This window comes from Hemiscyllium ocellatum, chromosome 2, assembly GCF_020745735.1.
Source record: "Hemiscyllium ocellatum isolate sHemOce1 chromosome 2, sHemOce1.pat.X.cur, whole genome shotgun sequence".
NCBI classification, from domain to species: Eukaryota; Metazoa; Chordata; class Chondrichthyes; order Orectolobiformes; family Hemiscylliidae; genus Hemiscyllium; species Hemiscyllium ocellatum.
In genome coordinates, this window is record NC_083402.1 from 128159471 (window position 1) to 128172561 (window position 13091).

The 13091-nt window shown below is 40.2% G+C and overlaps 1 protein-coding gene across 1 annotated transcript in view; it reads left to right on the plus strand.

The window, feature by feature from the left end:
- The window catches only part of LOC132825016 (ADAMTS-like protein 1), a 280127-nt gene that overhangs the window by 221723 nt on the left and 45313 nt on the right, over window positions 1-13091 (plus strand). Inside the window, exons 20-21 of the mRNA XM_060840015.1 lie at window positions 6814-6941; window positions 7295-7423. Coding sequence (XP_060695998.1) covers window positions 6814-6941; window positions 7295-7423 — 257 coding nt within the window. The remainder of the gene's footprint in view (window positions 1-6813; window positions 6942-7294; window positions 7424-13091) is intronic.

The following is a 13091-nucleotide window of genomic DNA, read 5'->3' on the forward strand; positions in this document are numbered from 1 at the left end:
CATTCAGTCATGGCTGATGGGCATTTCAACTCCACTTACCCGCATTCTCCCCATAGCCCTTAATTCCTTGTGACATCAAGAATTTATCAATCTCTGCCTTGAAGACATTTAGCGTCCCGGCCTCCACTGCACTCTGCGGCAATGAATTCCACAGGCCACCACACTCTGGCTGAAGAAATGGCTCCACATTTCTGTACTGAATTGACCCCCTCTAATTCTAAGACTGTGTCCACGGGTCCTAGTCTCCTCACCTAACGGAAACAATTTCCTAGCGTCCACCCTTTCCAAGCCATGTATTATCTTGTAAGTTTCTGTTAAATCTCCCCTTAATCTTCTAAACTCCAATGAATACAATCCCAGGATCCTCAGCCATTCCTCGTATGTTAGACCAACCATTCCAGGGATCATCCGTGTGAATCTCCGCTGGACACGCTCCAGTGTCAGTATGTCCTTCCTGAGGTGTGGGGACCAAAACTGGACACAGTACTCCAAATGGGGCCTAACCAGAGCTTTATAAAGTCTCAGTAGCACAACGGTGCTTTTATATTCTAACCCTCTTGAGATAAAGGACAACATTGCATTCACTTTCTTAATCACGGACTCAACCTGCATGTTTACCTTTAGAGAGTCCTCAACTAGCATTCCCAGATCCCTTTGTACTTCGGCTTTACGAATTTTCTCACCATTTAGAAAGTAGTCTATGCTTTTATTCTTTTTTCCAAAGTGAAAGACCTCGCATTTGCTCACGTTGAATTTCAACAGCCATTTCCTGGACCACTCTCCCAAACTGTCTAGATCCTTCTGCAGCCTCCCCACTTCCTCAGTACTACCTGCCTGTCCACCTAACTTCATATCATCGGCAAACTTCGCTAGAATGCCCCCAGTCCCTTCATCCAGATCATTAATATATAATGTGAATAGCTGTGACCCCAACACTGAACCCTGCGGGACACCGCTTGTCACCGGCTGCCATTCCGAAAAAGAACCTTTTATCCCAACTCTCTGCCTTCTGTCAGACAGCCAATCCTCAATCCATACCAATAGCTCACCTCGAACACCATGGGCCCTGACCTTGCTCAGCAGCCTCCAATGTGGCACCTTATCAAATACTTTTGTGCTGCTGGATCAACCTCTCTCGGCAGAAGATATAGAAGCTTAAACATGCATACGAACACATTCAAAAACAGCCCTTCCTCGTTATTGTTAGACTTCTGAATGGACCTCTTAAATTTTAAATTCAAATGTTGATGTTGCTTTTTGTGCACCTTCTCTGCAGCGATAACATTGTATTTTTCACTCTGTTCTATTACCCCAATAGACTTTGCATGGTATGATCTGCCTGTTCTGCATGCAAAACAAACTTTTCACTGTACATAGGTACATGTGACAATAATAAATCAAATCCATCTACCTATTCCTATATTCACTAGCATTTGGCACCAGGGAAAATCCAGGAATTATCACCCATGATCCCACTTTTTAATCTGCATCCTGCCTTTCTCAGTTATTGTTGCAGGATCTTATCCTCCTTTGATGATCGCAGTCTGAACCATGATCTCTGACTGTTCTATCTTCCCCTTCAGAATGTCCTTCAGCTGTTCAGTGACAACTTTGGCCCAGGTCCCAGGGAGGCAAGGCACCATCCTGAGGTCATGTCTGTCGCTACAGAAGGGCCTGGATGTGCCTCTGACTTTTGAATCTCCTGCCACTGAAATTCTCCCTCTTTTTGCTCATCCCCTTGTGCATCTAGGCTCCATCTGCACACTCCAGAGGAACTGTCACTTTCACCATTTACTAACACAGAAAATCAGTTCCTGAGTGACTGCGCTCTGGGGCTTTCCTGACTTCCTGCCTGCCACTTTTCTTCTGTGTGGTCACCCATTCCTTCTCTGACTGTGCTCCTTTAGCTGCAGAGTGACTATGTTTCACAATGTGCTCTTCATGAAACTCCCAGCCGAACAGATGCACTCAAAGTTTGTGCGAAGATTTGTAGCTCGGGTGCTTGTTGTAGTGGTTCTGTTCGCCGAGCTGGAACAGATGCACTGCTCTACCTCCAGATGATATTCTAAGTTTGATACCACAAGCTGATCAAACTGTGGAACTTCATACAGATGTGGTCATTCAGACTATAAGGAGGGCCTAAGATTCCACATACTGCAGGCCATGAGGCTGAGCTCCTCAGCTATACTTAGTCTAATTCTTAAACTTATCTCCCTTACGTTAACTTTACTCTCCTTCCCTTATCCTACTTTGGCTTACTTATATTACTTTATGATATCAGCTCCGACTTTCACTTATCTCTGGTATTTCGTTTCTTCCTTCAAAAAACAATAACACACATTTTCTTTATCAGCAATTTACAAACTGTCGCAAGCTGCAGTTTCTGCGTTGTGGGATAATGGTTGGGTAATTATTTGTTGGAGATGATTAAGATCTGAATCTTGTGTGGACAATGATATTTAGCACTTATTACTCCAAATCTAGATGTTGTCCAGGTCTTGCTGCATATAAACATGGACTGCTTCAGTAACTTGTGAGTTGCAAACGGTGCTGAATATTGTGTCGTCATGCACCCTTCAATCCTATAATGAAGGGGACATGATCCACGCAGCATACCTGACTGAAAAATGGATACCAATGTATCAGCCTTGTACTTTGCAAAGACATGTTAGAGAGGGGGTTGCTGTGGAGGAACAGACAGACAAGCAGGATTGAAGCCTTAATTAGATCACCCGTACAAAATAATGAAGCAGGCTCAAGGGACCAAATTACCTGTCCTTCTCTGGTATCCCTTGAAAGAATTTCAGTAAATGGTTAATGTAATGACCAACTAAACAACCAAAACCAGCTACAATCAAACTTCCTGGGTTCTCCCACCAGCTCCCCAAGGTAAGAATCTGTATGGGTGCAATTCCAGGATAGTGAGCACTTTGTAATAGGGCTGGAGAGACCCAAGCGTTGTCAGTTCACATTTCTGATCATCGAGGGAACCTCGTACTGGTTGTGGCTAGTAGTTTAGTTCCTGCAGGTGCCTCTTCTTTTGGGTTTGGCTGGAATTAGTCTTACTGATACTTTCTACCTCCCGACCAAGAAGCAACAGTAAGGTTGAAAAATTAAACATTTTAAAATTTGAACAATAATTGGAACAAGACACTGTTTGATCAATTCCATTCTCGGTGTCCAACTGTCTAGCTGTTAAACCACTGACAAATATGCTATTTGTACAGTCTGTCACATCACCAACAATGAGCATTTCCATAAGCACAAAATTGTTAACTGTGTTCATCATAATCTATTTTATAAATCAGATCTGTTCGAATCTCTCTCTATCCTTAAAGTAAATGTCAAAGTATCAGATAGAAATGGTGTTATTTACCAATTGATTCTTGCAGTATTTGTGCAACAGAATGATGGGTTTGGACCCAAATGTATTGGGTTGGGCATTTAATAATCGTTTGATGCAGATTTCCTGCCTGCTAGAATAGGGTGGAATACACACTCTCCGAATACATTGAAATGAATAGATTTCAATTTGCCGAGTTCTATTCGATGTATGTGGTTTGCCTGACTCGATTAGCTACGGAAAAGGATTGTTAGATTTTATATTGTTTTCCAGACCTAAAATAAAAAGTGGCAAGAGACTGCAGAAAAACTAATTTTTAGAATTGTGAAAAACATCAGGGAAAAGTGATGGGAACCGATATTCAAAAATAGAAAGAGGGACATGTACTTCAGGTAACTATAAAGGAGCAACGTGAGTGTGTATGTTTGTCAAAAGAGGTTTATAGCAACATTACAGTTATGGCAATTTAATCTCAAAAAGAGCAGAAATGTTTATAAACATGGCAAGAAATGAAATGATGCAATTAGGTTTCCTGGAAAAGACACGGTTACAGATAGCAAAGAAAAGTATTTGAAACGAAACAAGAATAGAGTTAGATGAATTTCAAAAGAGAACAAACATCTACTAACCATACAAACATTAAAATAATGTTAGATATAAGTGGGGACGTGGAAGGAATAAATTATATTAATTATTCGAGCAGTCTTCATTGATTTCACAAAGGAGGGCTCGGTGCAAGTTCTATACAAATGATGCATTTAGGAAGGAAAGATGAGAGGAGGTAACAGAAATTAAATGGTTGAATTTAAGTGGATGTAAGTGGAAAACGAAGGTGACAGAATAAGCTGATATGCCTTATTGATTAAAGGCATGGAGTACAAAAACAACACAGTTAGCTTCAGCCCTTACAACTTAGTGATTAGGCCACAGCTAGAGTGTTGTGATGCGTTCTGGGCACTGCATTTTTTTTCAATCTGCTTTGGATCTTCTATTTTATCAGAATGGTATCAGGGATGAGAAATTTCAATTACATCGAGATTCTTAAGAAGCTGAACTGTTCTCCTTAGTGTAGAGAAGATGAAGGAAAGATTTAATAGAGTTGTTTGCAATTGTGACGGATGGAATAGCTAAACAGAAATTGTTTCTTGTGACAGACAAGTCAGGAACCCAAGGATATCAATTTAAGATCACTGGGAATAAACCTGAGGGTGCAATGAAAAGAAATGATTTTACACAGTGAATGGGTGTGATCTAAAAAGCAATAATAGCTTGGAAGAAGAAAATGGATAAATGCTTTAAAAAAAAATTCACGGGGTACGGAGTTAAAGACACATTGGAACTAGGAATAATTGGATAGCTCTTTCAAAGTGTCAGTCTAGGTATTGAGTCATAGAGCCATACAGTATGAAAACAGACCCTTCAGTCTAACCAATCCACGCTGAACATAATTCCAAACTAAATTAGTCCAACCTGCCTACTCCTGGCCCATACCCCTCCAAACCTGTCCTATTCAAGTTCTTATCCAAGTGTTATTTAAACCTTTTAACTGTGACCTCATCCACCACTTCCTCAAGAAGTTCATTCCATATGTGAATCACCCTCTGTGTAAGAAAAGAATTTGCTCCTCACGCCTTTTTTTAATCTCTCTCCTCTCAGCTTAAAAATATATCCTCGAATCATGAAATCCCCCAATTCTAGGGAAAATACACTGATCGTTAACTCTATCTATCTTCCTAATGATTTTATAAACCTCTATAAGGTCACTTCTCAACCTTCTACACTCCAGTGAAAGAAAGGTCCCAGCCTATCCAGCCTTTTGGAATGGCCTCCTGCTGTATGTTTTGAGGGATTTCCATTAACTAATACAGTGAAGCCATCAGGGGAATTTGGGCTAGTTATTTAAGCATTTAAGCAACTTAATAATAAATATGTCTCACAGAAATTGAAAAGTGCATATACACAAGACATCTAGGCCAGATGGGATATAGATTAGTGCTCTTAAAGAATTAAAGCAGGAAATAGATTGCTAGTTTAGCAGAGTTCCATAAATATTGACGCAGCGTTTGTGTAATGGAGCATGGCAAGTAATCCAATATTTATAAAAAGAGTAAGGCAAAACCTTTGCAATTACAGGCCGGTTAACACACCATGTATGACATACTTCTGATTGATAAATGAGTTGCTGTAATTAATATCTGAGAAGCAGAGGTAGCATAGGAAGTAATGAGAAATACTGGATGATGCCCAAGAAGTGTCTGGAATTCTTCTGAGGAAGTAAATTAGTTAGAGAAGGAAGGCAATCTGATAGAGGCTATTTACTTGGATTTTCAAAAAGATAGTCTGAAAAGCCTAAGCACCAACAAAATGATGCTAAATTTATTGTTTTGAGATCTGTTTTAACCAGGGAAGACTGAAGCTAGTGACTAATGGAGGTATCTGTTCCTGCAATTATATTTACCAGTAGCAATATTGGAACATAGGGAGGTCATTCATTTTCTCAAGCCTGTTCCTACATTCAGTATTGACTAGGGGACCAGGGTATTGTAATTCCCCTACTACTCTTCGAAAAATTCCCATGGGATCTTTTATATCCACCTAAGAAGGCAGACAGAGTCTCCATTTAGTATCTCCCCAGGAAAACCTCAAACGATGCAGCATTTTCTCAGTAATATACAGAACTGTCAACCGTGATTTTCTTTTGTGCTTGGTTCTTGGAATGTGACTTGAACGCTCAAACTTCTGATGTAGTCACACAAATGCTACCACTGAAGCAGGGCTTTGATTGATGTTTTGACATAGCAAAAATGCTGTATAATGGAGCTCATTTTCCTAACTCACATGCAAGATTACACAGCAGTTGATAACAATTTTACAATTAAATATTTGGCAAATAGAAAAGTGGCAGAGACTTTCAGGAGGTTCAAATGGATCACTGCTGAAGTTGGAACCACAATCCTTGGAATGGTAAATAGGCTTTTGTAAAAAGTTCTTAATTTGTAGAAAAGGTAACACATGGAGGTCTTGTGTCTCAGTAGGTAGCACCCTGCCTCCGATCTAGAATTCCCACAACAGACTACACTCCAGAAGATGTTGACCACTGATGTAGTGTTCACAATATATTTTAAACATATTGATAATCGGTCTGATTTAACCAACCTGTTTGGACATGTTATGACAGACATCCTGGGCAGGTGTCTCTTGGACTTGTACCTTATGGCCCAGAAGAGAGGACTCTAGCAACTGTGCCCCAGCACCCCTGGTTTCTGTCACAAGACCCTGAGAGTCCAGATTACACAATTATTTGGAAATTTACAAAGGATTAGCTGTTTACATCATAACAAATGTACAATTTAACTTTGGTCATCAAGTATATTGTGAGTGTATTTGTCTTCCTATTGATGGGAAGCTTGAGCTGTGTAAACACTTTGTTTTCAGGCCAGCAATTCTCATTGATAATTTTTCCCTTGCAGAATTAAACTTCTTTCAGATCAAGCCTTGCAAATATTTTTTCCAAACAAGTCTGATGTGGGAGTCTACACCTGCACTGCTAGAAGTCCTATAGGATGGGATTCCTTGTCCTCCAAAGTTGCCATACCAGGTATGTTGCAATTATAATTGATTATATTCTCCTTTTTGGAAAGAAGCATTTGTCTTTGTTTGCTGAAGTAATTGACAATTTTACCAGTGTGCACAGTAACAATTTATCACTTTCTAATGGAGCATGAAAACGCAAAAGCACGGATTTCAGTTCTCAGATCAATTGAACCAGAACAACAGTGGTAGACAAAACAATAAACTACAACTGATGGAATCATGAAAACTACAATTGTTGATACAGGTGGTGATACCTACATTCAATTCAATGCTTTTGTTGGGACAATATGGTTCATTAACAGATGTTTCCGAGCATACAGTAGTTACATGATGTGTCATCCATTTTATTTTGTGTAGGGAAGCCAGTAATTAGAGTGTCCAAACATGATTTGGTCAACTTTAATTCGACGTCTGTCAATGTGGATGTGGGAAGCGTTGTGAAAGCAAGGTTGAGAGCCAATATCACAATTAACTGTCAGGTCAATGGTAAGACTTTAAATAAATTACTGCATGTTATCTCACGTGATAATTAAGAAAGTTATTGAGATTTTGTTTTACATTTTAAAGACTTAGGAATAATGCTTTTTTATGAATTGTACATTACAAGAAAATATTCCAGTGTATCCAAAGAATGTGTACACATGCTCTCTTGCTGAATAATATTCCACAAAACACTAAGCTAATTGTGGCTTGCTGTTCAGCCTCTGGAATGTAGTTAAATAATATGATAAAAATGGACAAAGAAGGTCATCCAGAAATTCTGAGATTTCTAAGGGAAAAGTGTGTTAATGTTTACATCAGAATTGCACCTGAATGATGTTGAAATGGTAGAACATTAAGTGAGTTACCTTCATGATTTTACTCACATACTTGTACGTGGTGGAGTTCAAAGGCTTTCTGCCTACAAACTTTCTCTGAAGTATTAGCTTTTAATGAAGTCATTACAAATATCCACTCTCAGCTGTGGCACTAAGAAAGGATTCTGAAAGCTATCTTTGAGCATTTACAGCTTGGGAAAACTTTCTCTTCGTGCTCTTTAGTAAGGGAGCCTTTATTATGCTGTTCACTGTGGGCATCCCCCTATACATCCAAAAAAGCACTTACTCAAGGAGATACTGAAAGCCCTTGACAACTACTTCAACCACAGAACTACCTCAATTCTTCAAAGAGTAAGATTCACAACAAGAGTTGAGCATCTAGGGTCATCCTCAGATGATTTTGTTAATGATAATTGTCAAAATGCAATTATGGTGACTTTGTCAAAACTCATAAGGTACAGAATTGTAGGAGTTGCTGATGACTCTTTATCAGATTTATTCAATCCAGAGAAGACCTGAATCTTGAGAAAGCAGTTCAGATGGTGAGTGAGGAGAAAGTCTGGAAACAACATAGATCACTCCTTAGAGGAGAACATCTTGGCATTAGAGGTAAGAATAAAAACCACAAAAGACCCACATGAGACATGAGTACAGTGATTGGGGCAGGAATTAGAAACTCCAAATTCTTCTCACTGTTGTAGAACAAAGAAATCTCTCAGGTATAGACTATGTCAAGCTATTAAAGGTAAATGCCTTATCTGTCACACAATAAGTCATTGTCAGAAAAGCAAGGAAAGAACTGATACCCACAATTATATTAATGAAGTAGAAAGTCTATAACATCAGAAACCCCTAAAGTGTTCATAGGGGAAATAGATAACCTTGCCATTACATTTTGGCAAGCTAATAATTATGTCTATGGTCATTTTCAGAAATTTCAAGTTAGACATTGGAGTACATTTAATTATATAATCAGATAGTGAGACATGGTTAAGAAAACTATCCACGACCAACAACAGGGCAAAAGTATGATAGTTGATAACATGTATGTATTTCACAATCAAGAATTCTTCATCTTGAATTGGAAGGTTTGTCTCTACCGTCATCATCATCGAATGACAAAGCAGTTACAAACAATACAATGGTAAAGAAAAAACTGACCGTGGAACAGCTGGTCAGATGACAGCTGGCAGCATCATTCATAGGGCTTGGTCGGCTCATGTTGGGATTCATTGAGCTTTGTTATGCTGGAAAAATAAATTTGTTTCATATTATCCAGGAAATCAGATGGAACTGTGAGGAAAAATGAGCATGAGAGTCAATGAACAGCAAAACCCCATTTGAGGCAATTGACAAATCTATACCTGATGTAACTCAGAAAACAAGTCTCAAATCTGTTGATGTGACTCAGAAGAATTAAGTGCAATCAGGAGAAGTGACTTCCTTATTTTTCCCAAAAGAATCCTTACTATGACTGGGAGAGCACCAATCCAAATGCCATTCTCAAATAGCAAAACTGAGTATATAAACATAGAGCATAGAACATAGAACATTACAGTGCAGAACAGACCCTTCGGCCCTTGATATTGCACTGACCTGTGAAATTAACCTGATGTCATCTAACCTACACTTTTCTATTGTTATCCATATGTATGTCCAATGCCCATATAAATGTCCTCAATGTTGGCGAGTCTATAACTGTTGCAAGCAGGCCATTCCACACCCCTACTATTCTCTGAGTAAAGAAACTCCTGATATCTGTCCTAAATCTATCATCCCTAAATTTAAAGCTATGTCCCTTTGTATTAGCCTTCAACATCCAAGGAAAAAAGGTTCTCACTGTCCACCCTATATAACCCTCTGATTATCTTATACATCTCGATTAAGTCACCTCTCAACCTTCTTCTCTCCAATGAAAACAGCCTCAATTCCCTCAGCCTTTCCTCATAAGACCTTCCTTCCATACCAGGCAACGTCCTAGTAAATCTCCTCTGAACCCTTTGCAAAGCTTCCACATCCTTCCTATAATGCGGTGACCAGAACTGCATGCAATGCTCCAGGTGCGGCCTTACCAGTGCCTCATAGAGCTAAAGTTTGACCTCATGGCTCCAAAACTCAATCACCCTACCAATAAAGTATATGAATTTGTTGGTTTCATCAAAAATGAAATCACTGAAGGCAAATCCAGTCACACATTGAATCTTTAGAATCCCTACAATGTGGAAACAGACCCTTCGGCCCAACAAGTCCACACCAACCCTCCGAAGTGTATCCCACCCAAGCCCATTCCCCTACACCATCATTCTACATTTATCCCTGACTAATGCACCTAAGCTACACATCCCTGAATACTATGGGCAATTTAGCATGGCCAATCCACCCTAACCTGTACATCTTTGGATTGTGGGAGGAAACCAGACACCCGGAGGAAACCCATGCAGACTCAAGGAGAATGTGCAAACTCCACACAGACATCCACCTGAGGCTGGGATCAAACCGAGGTCTGTAGCACTGTGAGGCAACAGTGATAACCACTGAGCCACCGTGTCACCCCACGAGCCAAAGTGCTGCCCGAAGTAAATCATTGCAAGCTTCAGCAGAAACCTGCAAATGGGTCAATAAAATCAGAGCAAATCTATAGATGGGTTGAGAAAAAATATTTGTTGACAAATACTGAAGGTGTGGTGCATACATTTCCATGGAAATTACCACTGAGCAGATATGACCAATGTCCATTGATCTGAGATACTGCAAAGAAGAAATTGCCTGAGTCGAGAAGAAAGATGTCTTCCACAGAGAAAATCCATTAGATTAATCATGCTGTATCTTAAAAGGACTGACAAATGTCTGACTGTTAGGAAGAAAATCAAAGTTAATGATCTTTGACCCTGCAAACTACCAGACTTTCAAGTTCAGAGAGGATGTATGTCAGAAAAATAGAGAAACTGCTAGATTGCTTGAATATGTAAAATGAGAGACTTGAGAGGGAAATGGTGAATATGATTATGGACTAAAATGTCAACAGTGAGAGAAAAATGTCAACAGTGGGAGGGAAAATGTTCTACATGAGTCTGAATGTATTGGAAAGGGTTAAATTAAAGGAGTGTCTCAGAATCAGGAACACTTCTCGTTACGATGATGTCATGTGGACTTGTTGAGAAGAAAAGTTTAGGATTTCAAAGGAGTGAGTCAAATATGCCTCTTGAGCCTGCTCTCCCATTCAATAAGTTTATGGTTGATTTGATTACTCCATATTTCCAACTACCTAGTTTCCTTTCACCCATATTTGATGTCATCCAAATCTCCGTTGTCCATGTCCTAACCACTCAGCTGATTATCCCCCGTGCACAATGACTTGCATTGGCTCCCAGATGAGCAATGCCTGGATTTTAACATATTTAACTTTGTTTTGAAATTCATCCATTGCCTCACCCTTCCATAACTGAGCAATCTCCTCATTCCTCCAACGTTCTGGGATCACCACAATCATCTAATTCTGACCTCTTGAGCCTTCCCGATTTTAATCACTGCATCATTGATGGTCATAACTTCTGCTGCTGAGGCCTAAAGCTCTGGAATTCTCTCCTGAACCCCCCACTTCTCATCTCGCCCTATAGCCAGTTTTTTTTTGTCATCTGTCGGAATATTTCCTTATGCAGCTTGGTGTCATATTTAGTTTTATAATACCCCTGTGAAGCAGCTTGGAATGTTTTATTGCACTAAAAGTGCTGCGTAAACACAAGTTATTGTTCTTGGAGATGGTTATTGGTTGGCATCTGTGTGTAATTCTATATGGAATGAGAATGAATAAGGATCTTGGCAATGGGAATTGTTTTGCCTAACTATTCAAAAGGCGTGATTTTATTTCTTTTATTGATTCTTGAACTTGAATTGTTTCAAATTTTGTTCGTATCCTCTAATCCTTTTTAAAGAGCAATAATACAAAGCCACAAACTAATAGATCTTTCATTACCATCACAAGATCAGGTTTCTTGCACTGTTTTGCTGTACTCTAGTGATGATTATTACTGAGGTTATTTTCAAAGCACAGTTACTCTTGAAACTGCTACTGAATTCAGACCCTTCGTGTTAGCTGACGTTTGAGCTGTAATATTGTTGGAAGAAATCAAACATTATGGTTTTGGTGCTTTCAGATTGTTCCTGGGAACACATTCCAACCCAATTCTAGTATCACTAACTCACCTATGAGTTTCTCGTTCAGCACAAAAAATGAATGGCACTTTGTTCATTATTACCAACGGTAAAATAGCAGCCTATATTATGATGTTTATTAGTTGTCAGAGATGGCTCAAAAGTTTGTTTGCATGTTAATATGAAAAATAGCATATGGAGGAGATTCTCAGGGCTGTGATATGGCAGGAAGCAAAGCAACGACTAATCAAATAGATTAGATTAGTCCAACAAGTTCTGAAGAGTAACCCACCAAGACCCATTTCCATCTGATTAATGTACCTAACACTCTGGGCAATTTAGCATGCCCAATTCACCTGGCCTGCACATTTTTGGACTGTGGAAGGAAACCAGAGCACCCAGAGGAAATCCACACAGACAGTCCTCCGAGGTTGGAATCGGACCTGGGTCCCTGGCACTGTGAGGCAGCAGTGCTAACCACTGTGCCACCCATTAATGGGAAGAAGTTTTGCTCCACAGCCACTGAGAGTGATCGTGCCCCTAACCAAATAAAAATGACTGCCGCCCCCCACACTCCCTCTAGAACCACTGAGAGTGTCGACATTACTCTTCCCTGCTCCATCAGCAAACTCTGAGAGGGCAGTGACTCCCCCCCCCCCCAAGACTCACTGAGAGTGACTGTCCCAGTAGTCCCAATGGACTCACGAAAAGTGACTCATTCTCACTCTCACCTACTGAGGGAGTCCTTCCCTGAAACCGCTTCCATTGATGGCAGACATGTAGGCAGGTGAGAGTTACACTTATTTTGCAGGTTAAGATGTGCAGTACACTCTGTTTCTGTCATGTTCAGGATAAGAAGGTGCTTAGTACAAGAATCCTCAGGCAAGATAGGCTGGTTAGGCTTGCCCTTTAAATTGAGACTGGGCTGAGGGGTATTTCGAGTGCGTTGGTTGGAGGATGCGTCAGTTGAGCATGCCAAGGGATGTGTTGGGTGGTCCATTTTGGGGGAGAGCAGCTCGAGCAGGCAGAGGGTGAGAATCAGCTAGGAGAAGGTGACGACTGCAGATGCTGGAGATCAGAGCTGAAAATATGTTGCTGGAAAAGCGCAGCAGGTCAGGCAGCATCCAAGGAGCAGGAGGATCGACGTTTTGGGCATGAGCCCTTTTTCAGAGGGTGAGAATCAG